We start from the raw sequence: 24,268 nt of genomic DNA, 5'->3' as shown, positions 1-24,268 counted from the left end.
CTCCAATTATGGAACCACTGCCAAGCCCAGGCTGCCAGCTGCAGCCCCGCCAGGAGCCTCGGACAGGAGACAGGACACTGATGGATGGGGCCTCCAGCTGACCCTGGTGGCTCCTTCACTACAGGCGTCTCCTGCTGGGGACGAGACCAGGGAGACCCAGGAAAGCACCATAAAATGGCTATGGGCACTGGGGCCTGACTTGGTAATCCAGAACTGCTGGGGAAATTACCCCAGAGTCAATCCCTCACCGCACTCTCTCTTTTAAAACAAGAAACGTAGGTGATTCTAATGCTCAGCCATGCAAATGAGGACCATGAGCCACAGCTGGTGCTCTCTAAAGAACAAAAAAGAAACTGGAGAGTTGCTGGAAGTATGCAAATGCAGCCTTATGTTCAGATGGGGGAAGAAATTATAGCTTGCAGATCAACGAGTCTTATGTAGGCCCCAGGTTAAGATCACGGGACAGGCCAAGTGAGCAGCTAGAAGACCCAGTGACCACCAGGAGCAAGCCCAGGCCACTGGCAAGTCAGGGCACATGCCCCCAGACCTATCAGGGAAAATGGGAGGACAGCACAGCCAGGCTTCCACACGGACTCGCAGGGACCAGTGATGGTTACCCACGGGCACGACGAAGCCACATGAGTGGCATGCTTCTCCAGTATGACAGACACTCAATGATCTTTGCAACAATAGGGCATGCCATAGTCAGAGAAGGTTTCTAGCATCCTGCTTGCCCTGGTTGGCATGTTTACTGATGACCTAAAGACAAGGCAGGCCTCTCAGCAGACTTCAAATGACGCAAAGTAGAAGTGATACTAACTGTTCATTAAGACAGTAGGGCTTCAGGGGCACCTGGGTGGCCCAGGTCATGATCTCACGGATCCTGGGGCTCTGTGCTGACAGCTCAGGCCCTGGAACCTGCTTCGGATTATGTCTCTCTCTCTCTCTCTCTCTCTCTCTCTCAAAAATAAACATTAAAAAAATTTTTTTTTCTTTTTAAAAAGACAGTAGGACTTCAGAAGACACTGGAGAGCTAACAAGAGTCTAACTAACAGAAACCTAACAGGAGAAGGTCATGTCTCACACGTGGGTCCCCGAACCTAGGTCTTCCCGACACAGGCAGAATGGGGGAGACAGGGCTTGACATCAGCCTGATGAGACTTCAGGGTTCTGTTTACAGAGGCCTCAAGGTGACTAGTCAGTGAGCCAAAGCCATTCCCCGAGATGGTGAGGACTCAAGGTCAGCCACGGCCCCGGGCCAGGAAGTAACAGCCTCCCTCCACTGCTGTGGGACAGGCCACACCCTGCAGGCTGCAGGTGCCTCTAGGCCTGTGCTGGAGGAGGGCAGAGACCAATCTGAGTGTACCAACAGGATGCCTGCTCCCCAAGTCCACTCTTTCACCCCTGTGTTTCCTTCTCCTTCTGCCCTAAGCAACATCAGGAAGACTTCCCAGGGGGGTTTGGGCGGGGAGTGGAGAGAGATCCTGCTCCTCGCCCCTGCCGCCACAGGCAAAGCAGCAGGCCACAGCATCCAGGGCGCCCCGAGGCTCCCCACACAGGCAGAACTGAAAGAGTCAGGTCTTGCTTGGTCAGTGGCCATTCCACTCTCCAGAAAGCGAAGTGAGGAAGTGGTGAGAGGACCCCAAAAAGAGCCAAGAGGAGGGAACACCAAGAGGCATGCTGAGGCTCACCCCAAGGAAGAACTTTCTACTGGTCATAGCCATCTGATGGCAGGCTACTGCACAGAGCATTCGCGCCGAGGACTGGACAGCAAGGGCCCTTCCAGCCGAGCTTCTCATTCTCTAACCTAGGCCCACACTCTTCCAGAAGTATTCCTTTTTCTGAGAGGGGAGTACTACATCCCTCGGGTGTGCTGACAACCTGGGTGTGGAGCCAGGAAAGCCGGGAAGTCCTAAAAGCTATCTGGGGATGCCTCTTTGATTCAAAGTAGCAGGCATCTTGTCTATGCTGGCTCATGCCAGGCACACAGCCAAGAACCAGATGAGGTCCCTGCTCTCCAGGAGTTCAGGGCCTGGCTGGAGACACACCAGACAACGGCCACACGACCAGGCGGACAGAGCACTGAGGACAGGGGCTGGCCAGCACACCCCACTCTGAATACTCCACCTGCAGCTCATTGAAGGCTGTGAAGTCAGGAATGAAGGGCATCTAATACTCAAGAACAACACAGACGGACAGAAAATGGCAGAAGTGGAAATTATTAGTAGTAATAACAGAAACATATCAAAAGGCAAAACGCTCTTCTAATTGTTCAACTTTATAAACTAAATGGCTCCCTTCTGAGTCAGAATGTGAGATTAATCCATAATCATTGTAAACTGAGCCACAATTACCCTTAAGAAGATTATCACCAACTGGCGTCGCTTAGAAGAAAATGAGCCAGGCCTAGGGAACGCAGGTGCAACCATCACAGAGGGAATAAAACCCCCACCAGGAGAGCTAATAAGAAATCGACCGGCTTCTCTCCCCCAAACCAAATAACACATTCCAGTTCTGACATGCTGTGACATCGGGGGGAAGCCTCATACCAAAGCGCGTGCACACGTGCCCATCCCCCTCATCTGCAAGTAAACTGCCTTGCCAGTCTCCTGCCCCAGTTTTCTGTGATCACACAGGCATGTGGCTTTAACTGCAATCAGCAGCCCAGTTAACACAAGGAGGCAATTTGCATCTCCTCCTCTCAGCCCAGGCCTCCCCATTATGGAAGTCTACACCCAAAGTCCAGGGCTGTCCCAGGCTCGGTGCACGCTCAGAAAGACCCCAACAAGGCACGAGAGATTCGGGCAACTTCTGACTATAGCCTGCTCCCAGCTTGAGACCCACCCTCTTGGCCACAGAGCAAAACGGCAGGGGTGACAGAGCAATGGGACAGCAAGCAGGCAGGGCCACAAGGGTGCCAAGCTGCTCCTCAGGGGTGGTCTGCCAGGGTGATAAGATTCTGTGCCCCAGGTGCAGTGTGCGGGCCCAAGAAGGGGACGGGGCGATGGAGTGGTTGGACCTGGGCTGGAATAAGTGCCAACTCACTCCTCGAAGGACACCAGTGCCCTGGGGATTGCTGGAGGACAATGCCACTTCCCAGAGACAACCCCACTTCTCCAGGGCCCCCTTTCCTAGGGGCAGGATTAAGCCTCCCCTATTTGAGACAGACTTTCTCTAAGACCTATGCACTTACTCTATGCATTGCTTTGGTCTTTGGCTCCTGGGAGAGGCTTCCTTGAACCACGATCTGGCCCGGCCCCCAGTCGGCCAGACCCTAACCGCACCGTCGTGTCTGTAAGTGCTGTCCCTTCCCTCCCTCCGAAGTTAGTCTGTGGCCACCACCTGCCACCTGCTCCTCCATACTCGTACTCCCACAGCATTGGAGGCCACTCAGCCCACAGGCACTACCCCAGGCACCTATGCTGGGTGGCTAGAAAAGGTTAATGATACTCCTTGTGGCTGCACCCCCTCAATACAGGTGTGTCAAGAAAGCCAGGATGTTCCAGAAACTACCTGTGCCCCTAGCCTGGATGCCCAGTGTAGGGTAGCAGCTCTTCTGAGTCAGCAAAGCCCCAGTTTCCTGATAGAAATATCTCCCTGATATATGGGAGACTCTGAGGTGTGACTGCATTAGGTCTTCAGGAAATCCTAGGAGTGACTTGTGTATGTGTGCACGTGGGTATGTCGGTGGGAGGAGCACCCACAAATTCTAACTTGGGAAACCCTAAAGCCCCCAAAGGAGCTGAGATTAGAGACAACAGTTCTTAAGAGAAACCCTGAATCCCCAGGCCAGTTGACAGGTGCTTGTTTGCAGAAGGATCTGCTTTTAACAAGCCTCAGGTGGTTTCAGCTGGTTTCCATTTTGGATGCTGTCTGGACAGACTATAGAAGAGCTCGGTCAGAAGTATTTCCTATCAGTGACTGGACTCAGGTTCGTCCCTCCCCAAGAGCTGGCTGTTACAAGGCGGGTCCTGAGGGTCTGTTCCTACAACCCACGGGCCTGTGCACCTAAGCAGACACTAACATAGTGGACCCTAGCAGTCCAGCACCTATTTTACACACATGCCTCTCTGGGAGGCCTAGAGACAGCCCCGTAGCCCATGGCAACCAGGAGCCAATAGGTGGCCAAGGATCTGGCGCTGCCATGACGATGAGATCTATTCCAGTGGTAACGGAGAGAATGGAGTGCATGGGGGAAAGGCCTGCACCTGTGTGAAACCCCCCACACTCCTCCCCCACCCGGACCTCCACACAAGTAGCAAAGCCCAGCTGTCCTTGGGACAGACCAGAGTCTGGGAACACAGGGTGGCTGTGCTTTCTGTGTTTTCATGAGTGTTCTTATGCATGTAAAGGCAGTTCTATGTATTGTGAGTTAGTGTGCGTCCAGGTATGGACCTGTTAGCAAGTGGATTTCTGAGTCTCTGAAAGACAGGAGTAGTATCTGTGAGTGGGTAGCAGGTGTCAGGTATCGTCCCATACAGGATGTGTATGTGCACAGATAGTAGTACACCCGTGTGAGCCCAAGAATCAGTGTGGGGGGAGACGTACAGGGTGCATGTGTATATGAGCAGCCAGTGATCTTGGTTCAGAATAACTGTCTCCAGGAATTCATGCTTTGAGTGTGTGAACCGATCAGCAGGATCATCTTTGGCTGGATGCACTCACGGAAGGTGCATGCCTGCAGCTTGTACCGGGGGGTCTGTCCACGGCTACACTGGCATGTGACCCGGTGCGCTGGGCCTAGGAGGGGGCTTAGAGCAGTGCGCTCCTTCCCCAGGCGGCCACATGGCGCTGCCGGACCCAACAAGGGCCCACACAGGCCCAGAGCTCTGGACCCTTTCAGCAACCCCGGAGGACGGGAGATGAAGCAGGGCAGCCAGGTTCAGTCCGCCCGGGGCCCAAAGTTGGGATAGGAAGGCCCAGCGCCTCCAGCCCGCGCCCGCAGTGTTGGATGGGATGGATATGGGAGCCCTGCGCCCCGGGTCGGGGTGGAGGGCACCCTCGCCCTCAGCGCTGGAGGGTAGTGGGCCGGGCCCGCGTCCCGGAGCCGAAGGGGAGGTGGGACGGGCTCCCGCGTACCTGTAGGGAATCCAGTCGGAATGCGGCTTGGAAGTCATGTCTCCCGGGGGCGGGGCGGCGGCTGCGGCTCTGGAAGCCGGGGCCCGCGGGGGCCGGCGCGGGGACCCTGCTCAGCTCCCGGGCCGCCCCGGGCCGCATCCTCCCGGGCCGGGGCGCTGGGCCCCTCCGAGGCCCGCGCTGCACGCCAGGGCCCCGGCCGCGGGCTCGGCGAGCGGCTGCCTGCGCGGCGCGACGGGCGAAGCGGCGGAGTGCGCGGAGCCGCGGCTGGCGGACGGGCGTGCGCGCGCGTAGAGGCGAGAGAGGCCGGCCCCCACGGCCCGGCGCTGCTAAAGGGGCTCGGTCCCGCGCCGACCGCCGGAGTGCTGCGTGGCGGCCCGCCCCCTCCCCCCTCGCCCCGCCCCGCCCCCCGGCGGAGACCCCACCCCCGGGCCGGCGCTGGCGTTGCGAACGCCCCCGCCCCCGCGCCTTCCCGGGAGCCGCGGGGCTCCAGCTCCACACACGTGATCGCGCCCGCGCCCACCCGAGGCTAAGACTAAAGCCGCTGGGCGGGTCCCTAGACCTCCGAGCGTCCGTTTCTTCCTCTGTGAAGCCGAGATAATTCTAACTCCTACCTGCCTGCCTAGCATACCTATCTCCGCTAAGAGATGGGAACCGCTGCTCAGCTCGGGGGTGGGAAGAGGGATGGGGGAGGGGAGGGGATCCTTCGGTGCCGGAAAGGATTGCGGTCTGGAACAGAAGAGGTCCCAGGGAACCCGCTGGTCCAAACTCTGGAGGCTGGCCTTCCCTTCTTGGCCCCTTCCACTTCCCCACCCTCCCCACCCCCTCACAGGTCCCCGGGGAACCTCTGGTTTTCTGTGAAGGAGCTGCTTCCTAGCAGCAGTAGTCTTTCCCCTCTAAGCTATAGCAGTCAAGGAGAACATAAACCGTCTATTGCATTCCCAGCCCTTATGAATTTATATTATTTAAGCTACACAACAGCCTTGAGAGGCAAGTGTTTTATTTCTATTTCTGGAGAATAAAGCCTCAATAGTGCTAAGATGCCCAAGGACAGAAAGCTACAAAGCGATGGAGCTGAAATAGAACCAGGGTCTCTGTCCTCCAAAGCTCTTTCTAGGGGCTACACTTAAAAGAAAGCAAAAACTTCTTAACAAAGGTCATCTTAAAGTCTCTGAGTGCTGAGGAAGTCTTGGCTGTGACTCACATCAACTTTAAAGCAAGCCGTGGCATGATGAGGTGAAGGCTAGTGAATCCACAGCCGGCTGACAAGCAGGGAAGCGAGGACAGGTGATCTGGCAGCGGTCTGCTGAGGGGCACTTTCTTCCCACTACATGTGGGTGTCCTCATGTGCGCCCTGGATTCAGCAGCGCACACACCCCGGTAACCATGCCAGAAGAGGGTCTATGTGGTGACTCCACGACACGGCGGGGGGGGCGGGGCTGTCGGAGGTGGAGAGTGTGAGAAGAACCAGCTCCGCTGAAGGAGGGCCCCATCCTGCTGCCCTAGGTCCACGGCCAGGATTTCCCATCCCAGGACTCTCCCAGGCTTTCCTCCTGGCGGCCTTGCCCATTAACTATAAAAACAATAACCAAATGTGTGGAGCATTTGCTGAGCTCCAGGTGCTATCTCTACACTGTAACTGATTTCATCCTCACAACCACCCCAGGAGGGAGATGCTATCATCATACCCATTTTATAGCAGAAGAAACTGGGGCACACAGAAGGCAAAGATCTTGCCCAAAGCCATAGAGCTACTCAACGGTGAAGCTAGGATTCACACACAGCAGTCTGGGTCCACAGCCCTTGCCTTTCGCCTCCTTCCTCCCTATCACCGTTCGTGCAGTGCACATGGATGCACACCCAGCCTCTTTCTTCTGGTTTCTGGAGCGCACGACAGGTTAGATCCATCTCTGTCTGGTACAGCATTGACACTCTCTGAAGGCTGTGACCTCTGATTATTTTTCAACCTCCAAGAGCTATCCCTGTCACAGGGGACAGAGGGCAGACAAAAGAAATCACCTCAGAGTGAGTGCAAGGGGGCAGAAAGCAGGGCTGTTTCCTTGCCTGCTGGGACATTTGGCATAGGCCTCGGTTCCGCTGATCAGGCTCCCAGGAAGGTCGGCAGAAAGGGACTGGTCCTTGCCTTGGAGGCCAAACAAAGCACTACCCTGAGGGCCTCTGTCCTGTAGGACTGGAGGACGGAGCCCTGCCCAGCAACAGGAGGCTGGTCCCACCATCCAGACCATGTTCCCCAAACTTCCATCAGCAGCTGCCACTTTGGTGATGACTCGAGCCTAGAAGATTTTCCCTTCAAGAATTTGAGGCTGCTTTCCCCCATTCCCAAATTATCTGACACCTTGAAGCAATCAAAATCAAGTTGGAAGGTCTCAGGAGCCTGAAGTAATTGAATCTATTAAATAGATACTGTAGATTCTGTCCTAAGGGAGTAAAATCTGGAGGCAGAGTGAGGTGCAGAAATAAGACAGCTCCCCATGTCCTATAGAGGCTGTGTATGCCCATGGGATGTGTGGGAGCCAGTGGGACTGTGCCATGTACGTATGAGTGTGCGGGAGAGAGAGAGAGAATGTGTGTGTGGTAAGGTGTCCCTGCATCTGAATGGGTCTGCACAAGAATGTTTGTTGGATGGTGTGTTGATGTGTGTGCATGGGGAGGATCTAAGTGTGTGCTTCTGTGAGTTAAAAGGGGTATGTGAGAGTTCACACTCAACTCAGAACTGCCAATGGGTTTTCCTGCTCAAATAGCTCCCCTGGTTGACATTTTATGTGTATGCCCTTGGCTTCCATTGAAAAGCCACTTCAGAAAGCCACATGAGGAATACTGTACTAGGCCATGGTTAAAATACAACTGTGCTATACAATGACCCTTGAGAAAGGGCCTAAGCTTTTCAAATTTAGCCCGCAGAACAAGGTGATCTGTACCGAAATGCTGCCATGTAGCAACCCCCAACGGCCTCCTCACCACTGTCCAAATCCTGCAAGGGTGAGATATTTTCTGTGAATTTAAATTCTCCTTGTTGCCTTTTAGGCATTCTCAGACAGGGCCATGGTTTGTGAGGGGAGTGAAAGAGTTTAGCCCCAGGGAGACCCTTATATCTGCCACCCCAGCTGAAGGACCCCAGTGCAAGCTGCTCTCAGCGACACTCATTCAGCCAGGGAAGAAAGTTAGCACCTTCTTCTGGCACTTTGCTACTTCCATGTGAAGTCTTAAATTTTCTGTTTCTAATTTAACAGTTTTATTGAGTGTGGCTCACCTCTAATCAATTTTAGAAACAAACGGATATGAATAATAAGTGAATACCTATTCAGATTGGGCACTAAGTCCCAAGGTGCCCTGTGTAGTAGCTTGGTGTTGCATCCTTGCAGGGTGAGGAAGGCAATTCGAATCAATCATATATCCACTGGACCCGACCGGGCTCGCAGGTCCACGCAGGGCTTGGGCAGGTGTCAGGCCGGCCCAGTGCTGCTCTTGGGGAGCATTCCATCTGGCAGGAGGGACTGAAAGCACCAAGGTGCTGGGGTTACAGTACAGGTGTACAAAGTACTGGGGGCACAGAGGAGGGGCAGCCAGTGGTACCAGAGGGAGGGGAAGTCAGGTTAGGACAAATCTGTCCTGAGAGTGAAAAAGATGACATTGGAATCGGGCCTTGAAGGATTCTGAGAGACTAATAAGAAAGGAAGGGGGAAGCTTACCATTTACTGAGATTTTACAACTGGCCCAGTGCTGTGCTGGTCTCTGACCAAAGGGCATTCCAGACAGAGAAGATGACGTGAGCGAAGGCATCAGGATATGAGAATATGTGACCGATGCACTTGAAAACCAAAATGCAAACCCGTGTGGTGGCATGGAGGGTAGCTGTTCCACGTGGCAGGAGAAGGGCCTAGAAAGTTAAGGTAGGGCCAGATCCCCTGGCACCCTGGACACCAGGCTGAGGAGTGTGGATTTTATTCTAGAGCTAATGAGGCATCACTGAGGGTTTGAAGCCAAGAGTAACCTTCCCAGATGTACTTTTAGAAAGACATAATTGGGAGCAAAATGGCGGACAGAGGGAGACAAGGCCAGAGGTATTGGCAACTGCTAGCGGGCTATTTGGAAAGTCCAGGACAGAAATGAGCGGACGCTAGACCAGAGCCCAGTGTCTTTTCAAAGCCATTGGGCAGACATCATGGCAAAACGGTAGCATATGTGGACAGCCGGACAGTGCCCACTGCCCCATTTCTCCACGATTAAAGTGAGGCAGATAGGCTTACTGACATATTTGAAAAAATGCAGGCTAAGCACTAGAAGAATTAAAAACAAAATGTGTAGGGGCGCCTGGGTGGCTCAGTCAGTTAAGCGTCTGACTCTTGATTTCGGCTCCAGTCATGATCTCACGGTCTGTGAGTTCAAGCCCCACATTGAGCTCATGCTGACAGTGTGGAACTTGCTTGGGATTCTCTCTCTCTTTCCCTCTCTCTCTGCCCCTACTCCACCCACCTGTACTCTCTCTCTCTCTCTCAAAATAAATAAACTTTGAAAAAATAAAAACAATACGTATATTTTTCCAAATAACTGCAGAAGATAATAGCAAATTAAAATCACTACCAACATCACCACAACCAGCACAGTCCACAGGAAAAATAAAATTGTAAAGCATAAAACAAGGTACTAGGGATAAAGTCAAAAGGAATAGTGATGAAATGAACGTAAGTGGGGAGCCTGTGAGCTGGGGTCACATGAGACCATCACTTGTTGAGTACATGCTATGTGCCTGGCACTTCTCCACATGTTCCATAAAAAGCAAATAAGGGCAGCAGGTAATGATGAAATGCAACTCTCCAGGCGAGGCTCCGCGCTAACAGATACCACATACCAAAGTGAGGTGGGATAGCCCCAAATGGGACTTGGAAGAGAGGCAGTGAAAACCTGGGTCTGTGACCAGGTGCCCATCACCTGCCTCTAATACATAAAAAAATATGCAAGTCTGCAAAAAATGTTGCTGGAGGTCTAGGAGGAATTTTAGAAGGAGCCTCGGGGTCCAGCGGACTCTCAGTGGGAGCACAGCAGGGTACATGGCCTTTGCCTCAAGTCCAGGGAGTGGGGCTTGGAGACCCCCCCCCCAGGATGGCTTTATATGTGGCCATAATGGTCCTGAGGCCATGGGGCACAGGCAACTGATTCATGCCTGCAAATCCAGAGAGCGGGTGGGGGGGTGGCTGCCCTGATGGCCAAGAGGACTCTGCTGCCTCAGGGTCAGGTTTGTGGGCAAAGGATATGTGAGTATTTCGGGGGGCCCACGCGGGTCCCAGCAAGAGGACCAGATATGGTTGTCTTAGATCCCAGTCAAGAGGACCCCCTTGTGGGAGGAGGTGACAGTGGGCAAGGGGACAGGCCCAGGCTTCCCAGGGCCTGAGAAAGGAACCAGAGTGTCCTATGGAGGATAGAGAGCAAGCATCACTCACATCGAGGGAGCTGTGCTTACGGAGACACCCCAAACGATGGAATGGTCTCCAAGAACCTCAAAAGGCACTCACGTGAGAGAGAGGAGGAAAAATTTTCCTACCCCTATCCTCTCTTCTTCCCCTCCTTCCCTTCACCTTAGACCCTAGAAAGAGTCAGAACTGCAAACTGGACCCTCTCCTGCAGGCAGCTGGCTTTCAGCAGATCGTGATGGGTAACTCCGCAATTTAAGATTTGCTTATTGCAATAGACAGGACATATTAATTACTCACAGAACAACTTTTGGTTCCCTGAAAGTGGCCAGAGAAGTCATGGGACTTACCCTCAATTTCATCTAGGTTTGCGGGGGGGGGGGGGGGGGGAAGCAGCCCCACAGAATAAAATTAAAGAGACCGTGGGAGACAAAAATAAAGTTTGCTTTATGACGACGTCTCATGAGTCATGCCTATTCACACACATGGTTCCTCTCATTGAATCCTAACAACACTATGAGGTAGGTACTATTATTATCCCCATTTTACAGGTGAAGAAACAGGAGGTTACATAACCTGCTCAAAGTCACACAAACAATAAGTGGGAGAGTTCAAATTCAAGCTCAGGCACCAGAGACTTCTAGAGCCACAGGCTTAACTGCAATCCTCTACAGAAAACCAAATGATGAGAGCCTTAGCCCTTTGACTCATTAATTCCTGTTCTAGAAATCTAGCCAGGGGAAATATGCAATGGAATCAAAAGTTTATGTGGTAGGGTCCCCTCCCTAAGGAAAGAAAAAAAAAAAAACAACCTCAAGGCAACCTGACTATTCGTGTATGTGACAACATTCCTCACAATATTGTAACATGAGACCACTTAATCAGACTGCATATTTGTGTGTTACCATATATGGGAGACAAAAAAATAGAAAATGTATAAAAAAACTATGCCACGTGGCATTCAGGGCTCAGTTCTTCGGGGACGAACCCAACTGAGCGGTGTCGGCACGAATAAAGTTGCTTCCTGGAAAGAAAAGCCTTGGTGTCACGACTCTGTGCAAGAATCCTGCTACATTTATGTACAGATAGTCATGACAGCTTTATTTCTAATAGGAGAAATTGGCAGGAGTTGGGGGTACAAAATGTCTATCAGTTGGGACTCGGTTAAGTAAAGAATTCTGTGTTCACAGGAGGGATCATTAAGCACCCTTTATGGGGAGTTTTTAACAACAGAGGAACAGGTTTATGGGATGGGATCCACTATTGCAGGAAATAATGTCCTATAAAGAAGCTCCACGTGCTGGCACACACATGAATGGTCTCATAAAAAGTTGCCCGGGGTGAGAGAGACACAGTCTAGTGCCATCAGCTAGGCCACCCTAGGACCACAACCTTTTGACACGTGGCTCCTCTTTCCAGGTGCTGGGTTTCCTATAAGGTCTGGTTTTCAGCTCCCATGAGCACCTAGTAACCCCTAAAGAGCACAGAAAATACCCCTGCCCCCGTTGGAGGAAATGAACAGTAAATAAATACTGTCACCGTGGATGTCATAAACAAATAAATAATATTTTAAAAGCTGTGCAGTTGAAATATCCTTAGTCACCTAGTGGAGTATGATATAGCAGGAAGATGACACCCAGGTGACCACACTCTAAGCATGCAGGCACAAGAAACGCCTGCAATTTGGGGCCAGGTTATTTATCTTGCAGGGGCACAGGGGATGTGCAGGAAGGATGCTGGATCTTAATACCTGCTCGGTCCCCAGTTCCCTGGCTCCGCTCTGAGAACCTATAGAGTTTCCTGCTCAGAGGGCCCCGGACTGGGGCTGGGGGCGGGGAGACCCATCTTGGGAAAACTGTCACTCCCAGATGAGTTCTCCTGCCCACTTTCTGACAGGGCTTCTGAGCCCTGCTCTCCAGGGAGCAGGAACTGAAGTTATAAACACAAAAAGGCTTCTGAGGAGCATCCAGGCCCCTGAGCTCAGCCTGCCCGAGGGGTTTGTTTTACTGGCATTATTGGATTTGCAGATAAGCAACAAGGAATTAAGCTGATCAGGAAGAGAGGGACACAGTTCTCATTTGTTCATAATGCAGGATTTATCTAGCAGAGCCCTCTCCTTTGTCAAACAGAGAGCCAGTGCCTTCATATCCTCCAGCAAAGAACATTTTATATTGTAACCTTTCAGAAAAGCCTATGAGTGTGCGTTTTTGACCTGTTATTCTTTCTCACCTAAGAAAACCATGGTTATTTAAAATGTGAAATGCATTTTAAACAATCCTACTCTGAATTCATAAACCAATCTCTCTAGCAAGAGGAATCAGACCCTGAAATGCAATTTAAACAATTTGCAAAGCGTGTTATTTCCAATACGGCAACATTTCACTCCGCGGCCTTCCCTTTTGCTGCAGATGGTTCACAAATATCAGACTAGAGCCACCAGGTTACTGAAGAAGCAATGTCCTGAAAGGCAGTGCTATGGGACTGGAGTCAATAGTTTTACCTCTATTCCCATCTCTGAAATGGGGATAAAAGTTCCAAGACCTATAATAGTAGCGAGTATAGAGGAAAGAACACCTTAAGTTCCAGTGCTGGCTCTGTGCTGTGTGACCTTGAGTGAGTATGTAGCCTCTCTGTGCCTCATGAAAATCAGTGGGTAGAACCATTTTGAAGGCTACCTTCCGGTACTAAATTTCTCTGATATTTTGACTTTACAGGAGGACTGGTAGCAGACAAAGGGTTATGGTTTGCTCTACTCTGAAATAAGGATTAAAGTCTTACATTGTATAGAAGAAAGTGAACATATGCTAGACTTAGGAGAGCTAAACTCTTGTCCTCTCTGTACTGCTAACTCACTGGGTAGCTAGGGACCACGGGCCCAGACTTGCCTCAGTTTCTTCATCTGTTAAGTGCATGTCTTATACTGCACAGGGTGTGTGAAGCTGAACTGAGAGAAGGAGTGTGCACCTGTGACCGCTGGGTCGAAAGTCCAAAGCACCATGAAGAGGTGCCAACAATTAGTAATTAGAGCTCCCGCTTGCTGAGCCCTCACCTGGGACTGGCACTGTGCTAAGTGTTACTGTATTCTCTCACTGATGCTCACAGCAACCCCGAGGGGCCACCGGGCCCTCAGAACAGCGAGGATTTACTCAGTCCAGGCCAAAGAACTATGCCTCAGGGCCCGTGCCAGGCTTTGCTGAGGATGAGAACAGGAAGTCCCAGAGGCGGCCGCTTTGCCCGGGCCGCCTACCCCCCGGCACTGCCCAGCTCTGGCACAGGGAGGAGGTCACGTGTAGCCCCTTCCAGGCGATGAGGGCAAGTCTGGAGAGCTGGTGGCATTGGGCGGGGCAGGATCCATTGTTGCCTTTCTCCAACTCCAGGCTGCTTCGGACCTCTCTCTTCATCTCTCCCTGATTCCTAGTCCCCACCACAGCCCACCTTCCTGCACGTCTCCTCTGCAGGCACCACCCTCCCTGCTGCCAGAGAGCCTGCGCCTTCCTGATCCTGCCACCTTGAGGCTGGCAGGGAGCGGGGGCCCTGGAGACAGGGGTTCCACTCAGCAGCACGAGGCCCTGGATTCTGACCTGGTCATTGTAGGTCATCGTTTTTGGTTTTTTGTTTTGTTTTGTCTTTTTCTACATTTGACTTTTTAAAATTGTATTTGAGAGAAAGAGAGAGAGTGAGGGAGGGAAGGGCAAAGAGAGAGAATCCCAAGCAGACTCCTGTCAACACAGAGCCCGACACAGGGTTGAACCCACAAACTATGAGATCACGACCTAAGCCGAAGTTGAATGCTTAACCGACTGAGCCACCAAGGCACCCTTACAGTTGACTCTTGAACAATGGGGGGTTAGGGGCATTGACCTTCCCACACAGGCAAAGGTTCACATATAACTTTTGATTCCCCCCAAAACTTAACTGCTAATAGCTTACTGTTGAGCCTTACTGATAAGGAGTCAATGCATGTTTTGTATGTTATATGTATTATATACTGTATTCTTACAATAAACTAGAGAAAAAAGATGTCAAGAAAATCATATACGTTTGCATTATTACACATGACATTTACAGTACTATACTATATCCGAAAAAAATCTGTGTATGACTAGACCCACACAGGTCAAACTCATGCTGTTCAAGGGTCAATTGTATACCCTGGATTCTGACCTGGTCATCGTAGGTTAGTCGGCCCTGTCCTGGCTCTCACATTTGTAGGGCTTCGGGTGTCTCTCTGGAGACAGGCAAGCTGGGCCTGCCCTCCAAATGAACTTCAGAGGTCTCCATTCCCCAGTGGGCAGGACCCTGGGAGGTGCCCAATCACACACCCAGTCACCCTCTGCTCTGCCCCAGCCTCCTGACCACCTGCTCCAAAATCCCCCAGGTCTCTATAATGTGTCCCAGCTCCCCATACCCACACCTCAGCCCGTCTGGTTTTCATGAGCTATTGGTACCCATTTCTCTGGCTCCACCAACCTGTCCTCAGCTTTGCCCCACCCCCACCTCTTGGCTGTGACACACTGCGGGATCCTCCTCTGGCCCCCCACCAGGACAGACCCTTGCTGCTCCCTCAGTAGCACTGAAGATGCCGCTAATGTCTTGGATGTTGGGAAACCTGAGTTCCAGGGCTCAGTCCCTGGCCTCCTATGACACCAGACAAGTCCCGTCCCAGTTTTCTTGGCCTCAATGTATCAATTTGTGAGATTAATGTCCGGGGCCTTCAATATCACTAGAGTTCCATTATCTAGGGCCCCAACAGTCAATTTATATGAAAAGGACACACATTTCCAATTGCCCTTGGAGAGTAGAGTAGAGAACACTCAGATCAGGCTCACCTTGATCTCATACCCCCCGAGCCAAAGGTATGATGAGCAGACACCTATCCCTTATCCAGTCACACGCCCAGAAGACACACGGATGGTGCAGAATGCACCCTGGCAAGTGAGTCTGATTTCCCTCCCTCCCCATGAAAAAAAGTAGGGGTGAAGTGTGCATGTGAACAACCCAGTGGAAAAGTGAGCATCCATGTCCCAGAGAAACTCCAAATGGCCACGAACGTGTGGTAGAATGGGTACTTGATATCTCCCCCATCCTGATATCCAATCCATCACCAGGTCCCGCTGATATTAAGTACTAAGTATCTCTTTAGCGGGTCCCCTTCTCACCACCGCCAATGCCACCACCATCATCCAAACTACTTTGTCTGTGGATGGGACAAGCTGTGGTGCTTCAGAGTGGACCCTGGAGCCGGGTCTGCCGGTTCCAGACCGGGCTGAACCACCAACTACCTGCGTGCCTGGGAACTTGATAGTTAATATATACGAGCCACCGCAAACAGCGCCTGGCACATAGTGAGGAGACGTGTGACTTAGCTGTTGTTACATAATGCTGTGCACCCCCTTTCCCTCTGGCCGCCCTGCAGTCTGTTCTCACATGGCAGCAAGAGTGATCTTTTCACCGAGCAAATCTGCCATTGCACCTGCTGCTTAAAATCCTTACTGACTTCCTTGCTCACAGACCAAAAATTTTAAAGTGTTACCAGGCTGATCATGCTCCTGTTCCCCATACTGGCCTGCTTCCAGACAAGCCAAGCTCATGCTCTTTCCAGGCCTGCAGGTGCCATCTCCTTGGTCTGGAATCTACCTCTCACCCCACTGCTCCTGGGCCCTGGGCCCTGTTGCCGAGCCCGAGGTTGTGGTTATGTGTTTTTTAAAAGTTCCTGAGGGCAACACTGATGAATAGTCATTAGTCTACTATATTAGAAAGGAGGAGTCATAATTTATGTTATTGCAAGTGATATGCTGTGTGGGGATCCTGAAAAAACATAAGGGGATCAACGAGAAGATCTCTAGAATCAGAAAGTTCAATAGAGTTGCCAGATAAAAAGATAAAAAGGGGAACCTGGGTGGCTCAGTCAGGGAAGCATCTGAGTTTGGCTCCAGTAACGATCTCATGGTTTGTGAGTTCAAGCCCCCCATCGGACTCTCTGCTGTCTGCACACAGCCCGCTTCAGATCTCTCTCTGCCCCTCCCCCTCTTGCACCGTCTCTCTGTCTCTCTCAAAATAAATAAACTTTTAAAAAATACATAAAAAAGAAAAGCCAATAACATTTCTGTTATTACAAAATAATAAAGTTTAACAGAATGATAATGAAGACGATATCATTTACGATGGCAAGACTGTGTGTAAAGGGTTTTAAAACAATATTGATGAGACTTATTTGTGATTCATATGCAGGAAATGACAAAATAATGGAGATTCTCAGTATATTCCTATGTGATTAGAAGACCATTTTAAAGACAGTACTTCTTCCTAAAGTACATTTCATTTAGTTCCAAGCAAAATACCAAGGGGATTCTGGAACTTGATAAGGTGCAGGGATTTCTTAAGGTTCCCTTGGATGGCAATCTAAAGAAAGGTGGCTGAACAAGTTGGTTTGTGAACGTGGGCTCTATGATAAGAAAGCCAAGGGACCCCCCCCCAACCCCGCCTTGACTTGCTAATGTCACTCAACGGTGTTTCTAAATTTTGTCTCACAAAGCAGTTGGGTCGGTGATATAATTAGGTGTCCACTCTGTACCTCAACTGAGTGTTTTCAGCAGTAACAGGCTCTTAAGAGGAAAGGTAACAGCCCTTTGGGAGAGCGGGCAGTGAGAGGCAGAGCCTTGCACCAAATCAAAAGGATCAAAGGGTGCAGACAGACTCATCAGGAAGTCAGGCCCGGGCCGGGGAGGTGGGGATGTGGCCAGAGACGGCGGTGCATGTGCAGAGCTCCCGTGAGCCAGGCCCGCTCCCTAGACTTCCCCACTACACAAGAGGCTGCCCAAGGGGTCCTAGTCTCAGGAAAAGCCACAGTCCCAGGAGAGCAAAACAGGGGACGATGGTGGGGGGGGGGGTAGTCAGGGAGCTGGTGCCACTACTTCCTTGCTTGCCTGTTTCACCCAGTCGAGGGGCCTCTTCCGTTTTCAGAGACATGAGCTAAGAGTGCTCAATACAGGGGCACCGGGGTGGCTCAGTCAGTTAAGTGTCCGACTTCAGCTCACGGTTTGTAAATTTGAGCCTCTCATTGGGCTCTGTGCTGACAGCTTGGAGCCTGCTTGGGATTCTGTCTCTCCCTCTCTCTCTGCCCTTCCCCTACTCTCTCTCTCTCTCTGTCTCTCCTCTCTCTCTCCCTCTCAAATTAAATCATTAAACTTAAAAAAAAAAAAAAGAGTGCTCAATTCAGGGGCATCTGGGTGGCTCAGTCAGTTAAGCATCTGACTTCAGCTCAGGTCATGATCTCATGGTTGTAGTTCGAGCCCCGCGTCTGGCTCTCTGCTTCGGCGTGGAGCCCACTTTGCATCCTCCCTCTCCCTCTCTCTCTGCCCCCTCCCACAAAAATAAACAAACACTTAAAAAATTATTAGAGTGCTCAATTCAACTGACCTATGTCAATACTCCAGATTAGGGCAGCCTGGGATAAAGTAGTCACTGCCCTTAAGTCCTCTAGAAAACCCAGGTGAAGACATTCTGGAAGCCAAAACAAAAGTAGGTAAGAAAACAAAGAAATTCTGATAATGACAGTTAACGAGAGGAGGACCAGTTCCACTAGATAGTAAAATACATGCTAAAGCTACCACGACTCAAACTGTGTGGTGATGGACACGGATCACACAGCAAACTTCAAGGGAAGAAAATAAGTAACCCAGAAACACACCCCATTCTCCCCAAGAACTTAATTTAAATGTCAGTTACCCGAAAAAGGACACTCAATGAGATAATGAGAATGCCCAGTGGTGACAACAAAGGGGTGAGGTGTGCACGCAGTTATCTGGAAAGCTGGGAGGACGCTGCCGCTCTAAGGAGACGGGTAACTGCTGTTACCACGGCAGGCGGCTGATGTAGAGAAAGAGCAAAGAGAAAATACAGCAGCTCAGCAACACAGCCAGGACTCTGGCTCAGAGGCCGGGCTCTGAATGCTGCCAGCTTCCAGGGCTTGCCCCCTTTCTGGGCCTCAGTCCAACGTTGCAAAGATAAAGGATTAACGCAGATGACCTCTACTGGCCCTTCCAGCTCAGCCATTCTGGGACCTGACAAGGTGGGAATCATTCCCACTTCTGGTTTCTGCAGCAGGACTCGATGGGAGAACAGAAAGACGTCTGGCCCTTTCCTGCCCCAAATCACCAAGTGACGCCATAGGCCGGCTCTGTTCATTCAGCGTTGGGGCTCGCTCAGCACCCAGCCTGTCGGTCACCGGGACCCAGAGATGAATGAGACACCGCGCCAGCGTGTGAAGCCCACAGGGCAGTGGAGGACACGGCCCGGGTGGACGCAGACACAACAGAGGATAATCCCAGGTGGACAGAAGTCGGAGGTCTGGGCCAGTGAAGGTCCAGAGCTGTGGAGGCACAGGGGAGAGGGCAGTGGGGTCTGACCGGAGTGGGGGGTATCAGGCATGGCTTTGCAGCAGAGGTGGCATTTGAGGCTGCACTGAAGTTCTGTTTGGTTTGTTTTTTTGTTTTTAAGAAAGTATTCTTTTTATTTTAAGTTATTTTTTTATTGTAGGGAGAAAGAGAACAAGCAGGGAAGGGGGCAGAGGGAGGGAGACGGAGAGGGAGAGGGTGAGGGAGAGGGAGAGGGTGAGGGAAAGGGAGAGGGTGAGGGAGAGGGAGAGGGAGAGGCAGAGGCAGAGGCAGAGGCAGAGAGAGAGGGAGAGAGAGAGAGAAACTCCCAAGCAAGGTTCACACACACTCAGTGAGAAGCCTGACACGGGGCTCAAACTCATGAACCGTGAGATCATGACCTGAGCTGAAACTAGGAGTCGGACCCTCAACCAACTGAGCCACACCCACATGCCCCCAGACTGAAGTTGAATAAAGGTAAAGGGGGAGACACAGGAGGCAGGAGGGTGTTGAGGTGGGTGGTGTGGCTGGAACCCGTGAGCAGGAACTGAGGGGGAGGATAAAGGGGAGGTTATTTGGGGCCAGGCTGAGTGCTTGGCCTTGAATCTCTTACCAATGGGAAACCCCAGGGGTTGCTGGCACTGGGGACATGACATCGTCTAGCTCTGTGAGGGAGAAGATCACAGCAGCCCTTGGAGCAGGGATCTGGGAGCGGGCTCACCACTCCAGAGTGGCCTGGCCCGTGGCAGAGAAGGGGGCGGGGGGTGAAGGGTCCAGGTGAGCCCGCGGGACCAAGGCAGGATTACACAGGGGTAAGAAAATCACAGCCTTTGGAGACAATTTCTGAGGCCAGATTGCCTGGGCTTTTTTCCTGGCCCTATACTAATGGGGTCTTGGTCTATTTATTTAACCATCCTGGCCTCAGTTTTCTCATCTGCAAATAATGGGAACTATTTCTTAGGCATGTCAGGAGATTAATGATTTTATAGAGAAAGACAAATATCATATGAGTTCACTCATATGTGGAATTTAAAATACAAAACAGATGAACATAAGGGAAGGGAAGCAAAAATAAGATAAAAACAGGGAGGGGGACAAACCATGAGAGACTCTTAAATACCGAGAACGAACTGAGGGCTGCTGGAGGGGTTGTGGGTAGGGGGATGGGCTAAATGGGCAAGGGGCATTAGGGAGGACACTTGTTGGGATGAGCACTGGGGTTTATATGTAGGTGATGCATCACTAAATTCTATTCCTGAAATCATTATTACACTATATGGTAACTAACTTGGATGTAAGTTTTTAAAAATTAATGTAAAAAAAAGAAAGCCTTCAGAATTGTGCTGACGTAGTAAGTGCTCTGTAAGAGGTGATGCCCTGATAATGGTGATGATTAGGGGACAGCTGCATATCTGAGGTGGGGCTGGAGTGCACGGGGACCCTCTCCAGGAATGTGGTGGGAGGAGCAGGTTTGAGTCCCTGTTTGGATGTACTAGGTTCCAGCACCTATAGGACACGGAGCTTAGTGGGGGGGGGGGGGTCAGAAGATGGAAATTCAGGGAGTCATGGGGGAAGGTGCAGACTGAGAGCTGGGGAGGGCTGACGGCAGAGGTTTGAGTTTGTAACTGTGGAAACCAGAAGAATCGGAGCTCCCTGAGGGCAGGCATCTTCCCTGTTTCGCTCCCTGCTGTATCCCCTGTACCTGGGATAGCGCCTGGAACAAGGCAGAAGATTGATAAAAAGTTGCTGAGTGAATAAGTGAGCGTAACTGTTCCAGTCATCCACTCCAAATATTAGGCACAGAGTGATAACAGGAGCTAGCATGTATTAGACACCTACTATGTGCTAGGCACTGTGCTAAAAAGCTGCATGTGCAAGGTCTCATTTAATCTTTATGGCAGCCCTACAGAGAAGGTTCCCATTTTACACTTCAGGAAACAGGTTCCAGAAGGTGAACTTGCCCAAGTTCTGGCACAGCTAGTAAGGAGCAGAGCAGGGTCCAAACCCAGGGCCATGTGATCCCTGTAGGTGCTCTCCTTGACACGGGTGAGCAAGAAGGAATCTGGGGAGAAAAGAGTTCGCTGATGATCCCACTGTGCTAGAGCCCCAGTGCTCAGTAAAGAGTGAGTGTTACTGATCTTGTTGGTGGAGGAAGGAGCCAGAAGCAGGAGCTGGAGAAGCAGGACCTAGTTAGTGTCAGACTTACAGACCAGTGTCTTCCTGGAACCAGATGCTGGGCGAATGGGGAGCAGATGAGGAAGTGGGAGAAGAGATTGCTGGGGTTCCAGGTTCAGAATGGACGTCAGCAACACAGGGAGAGCAAGGACGCCCACCTTTCCACGGGGATAGCTGTGCACAGGTGTGTACAGGTGTGCACATGCTGTCAGGGGATCCAGGGAGCCCACAAGATCCTGGGTCTTCCCAGGAGGTGGAGACAGGAGGCCATTTGCAAGGTGCATGTCTGTCTACCCATGAGGGACCGAGCTTGTGCAGGCAGATTTACACGCCTTCAGAGTGGTTTTGTGACCACAGCCAAAGTCCCGAACACTGCCGGTATTATTGGTGTAACAAGTAGTCTAGTTCCTACACCATAAACTCCATGGGACCAGGTCCAGCTCTGCCCCCTGCTGCACGCCCAGCACAAGCACAACATCTGACACATGAAGGCATTTTCCAGAAAGGGGCTCAAAGAGTCAGACAGGCTAGATCGCCTCAGGTCTCCAACTTGCAGGTGACGGAATGGGATTCAGAAACCCGGAATCCTCTTGCCCCACAGCCCTGGTGCCTAGAGCAAGGTGGCCCTGGGGGAAGGCTGAGGCCGCTTCAGGGCCTGACTCTCCAAACATCTGCATCCTTTGCATGGTCCTCCTGCCCCCAGAGAGGAGTAAGGTCCAACCCCTGTGCACAGTGAGGCACCAGGTCTGGGATCAGGCCCAGGGCACTGGCAGACGACGCGTCCAGAGACAGAGCCCAGGGCCAGCTCCCTCTGGACTGCACGGACTTGCTTGGTACCCCTATCCTCACCTACTCCTGACCTGTGCTGGGCACTCCCTAAATCCATCACCTCTCTGCTGCCTGCCTCTGGTAACGGCTTCTGCAGGGAAAAGGCTGTCCCACCAGGGGCCAAAACAGATCTCGGCCCAGCGCCCGAGCAGACTAGCCTGCACTTCCCACCGTCAGAATCCCCTCTGTGAGAGAGAACTGCTGAGTGTCCCCTGGGCCCCCACAGGTTCCAAGGACTCCAGGGCAGCTTCCTCCTGGGCCCTCCCTCCTCAGCCACCTCTAGGATGACACGATCAGGCAGAGTGAAGACTAACCACCATGCATGTGCCCTGTTCCATGTCTGTCAGACCCCAAGCTGGGCTCGGGGTCACAGAGAGAAACTCCCCAAATCGATAATGATTCTGGAGTCAACAGAGGTGTCAGCAGCCACAGAAACCACACTGCCACGAAAGTGTGGGCCCCTGCTATGTGCATGAGTGGTCCTAGTGAGCGGTACATGTATTCTGGCTACTCTTCACCCAACCTCTGGGAAGTGAGATGTGAATACACCTGGTTTTCAAATAAGGAAACAGAGGCTCAGAAACCTGCCAGCATTTAACCCACCAACTTGCTGCTTCCCATGTTGTACACCCAACCTGAGCCCCAGGTCAAATTAACCCAGAAGCTGAGGTTCTATTCCAGCTTAGCAGGGAGCATGCTGCCCCTTCCACCATGCCCCCCCGCTTCCCCACTCCCCCACCCGAGGACCTCCTGGCCCAGGGAGGAGGTGTACCTGGGCCTAGCAGACATTCAACCTGCTCTAGGTACGTGAAGAGGCAAAAGGAAGGAAACCGGCATTTGCTGAGCAATAACTATGTGTGCTGAGCACTTTAGTGTATTTTTTTTTTTTTTTTTTTAGAGGGAGAGAGACAGAAAGAGAGAAAGAGAGAATCCCAAGCAGGTCTATGCTCAGTGTGGAGCCTGATGCAGGGCTCGATTCCACGACCCTAGGATCATGACCTGAGCTGAAATCAAAAGTCAGACACACAACCGACTGAGCCACCCAGGCACCCTCATGTATTCTTTGCTCATTTAATCTTTTCAACCATGCTGTAATGAGTATCTCCATTTCACAGAAGAGGAAACAGAGGCTCGGAGATGTTAAGCTGAGGTCATGTGTAGTACCAGGATTAGACCAACTTATTTGAATCTGAAGTCCATACTTCTGCTGCACCAAACCATTTCTCAACTCTGTCTAGTTGCCACTTGGGGATTCTGGGGTACCTACACGTCTCCTCTGTCCATTAGCACCTGCCTCAGCCCCGCCAAGCTGGCCCCATGAGCAGCAGGCCAGGAAGGAGAGGGAAAGGGGATTTGCTGACTGCCCAAAGCCTGGAGGACCTAGGTGGGCCCAGGAGATCTCCCTGTTACCCAATGACATGCTTGCCTTACCTTCAGCCTGACGCCCACGATCTGGACTTGCCCTCTGCAGACAGGAGCCCTGGCCAAACACAGCTGTTGGGCTGGAAAGTGGATCCCCTGGCCAGCTTCTGCCGATTCCCCTCTAAGAAGCTTGGCCCTCTTGTCTGTACCATATACTGACCCTGTGTCCTACCCTCCCCCAGCATCCTGCTTCCCCATGGAGAGGCCCTTAGTACAGAAACTGAACCCCCGTGGTTGTACAAACTGCCTACTGCTACTGCTCCAGCCTGCCCAGAATGCCCTGGGATGTCCATATCTGTCTCTCTGTTCTCAGGTTTTCTGAGTCCTTTGACACTGTGACTTCAGCCTCACGTGCTATGCAAGTTGCCACTGCCCACCACCCACGTCTGCTCAGACTTTCTTCCTCCCTCATCTGGCCTGTTCCGAGATCAAAGGGTGCACCGTGGCCCTGCCTGTGACAGCTATGGCATCCCGATTTCTTTACTGGGTATTGTGCCCTGAACCTCACTGTCCCTGACTTGAGTCCCTGATTGCATGATGATTGCATTGACCCTGTCTGCATTATCTTCAGGCCACAGTCTGGGACGCTGAGACGAGGCAACGTTCCCTAATGCCTATCTTGTCCCAAACTCCCCGTGCTTGGACCTCGGCCAAGACCGAAGGGCCCAGACCTCAATAAACACTCCTGATCTTACCCAGCTGACCTCTGGTCAACATCCTGGTCTGACGGGCAGTGGACAAACTCTGGGTGCAGCTTCCCCAATGATCTTCAGGATCAAGACAACAGGCAAGTGTGCTATAAAGGCCCACACCTGGTTTATCTCCACGCCCACAGCCGCAAGCACAGCATGGCGATCTGTGTACCCACGAGGCCACGGCCAGGCAGGCGGCTGTGTAGTTCCCCCAGCGGAGCATGCCAGGCCAGCGACAAGCATAGGGCCACGGGATTTCCCTCTTCCCTTC

The 24,268-nt window shown here is 51.9% G+C and overlaps 1 protein-coding gene across 2 annotated transcripts in view; it reads right to left on the bottom strand.

Moving 5' to 3' along the window:
- TUB (TUB bipartite transcription factor) overlaps positions 1-24,268 on the bottom strand; it is an 86,864-nt gene that overhangs the window by 18,135 nt on the left and 44,461 nt on the right. Inside the window, exon 1 of one of the 2 annotated variants that reach the window (XM_030332793.1) lies at positions 5,080-5,138. The exons of the other annotated variant lie outside the window; for it this stretch is intronic. Coding sequence (XP_030188653.1) covers positions 5,080-5,117 — 38 coding nt within the window. The 5' untranslated portion in view covers positions 5,118-5,138. Of the gene's footprint in view, positions 1-5,079; positions 5,139-24,268 lie in introns of those variants that run through there. 2 annotated transcript variants of the gene reach the window in all.

This window comes from Lynx canadensis, chromosome D1, assembly GCF_007474595.2.
Source record: "Lynx canadensis isolate LIC74 chromosome D1, mLynCan4.pri.v2, whole genome shotgun sequence".
Classification (NCBI taxonomy): Eukaryota; Metazoa; Chordata; class Mammalia; order Carnivora; family Felidae; genus Lynx; species Lynx canadensis.
This window is presented reverse-complemented; position numbering and strand designations above follow the sequence as displayed.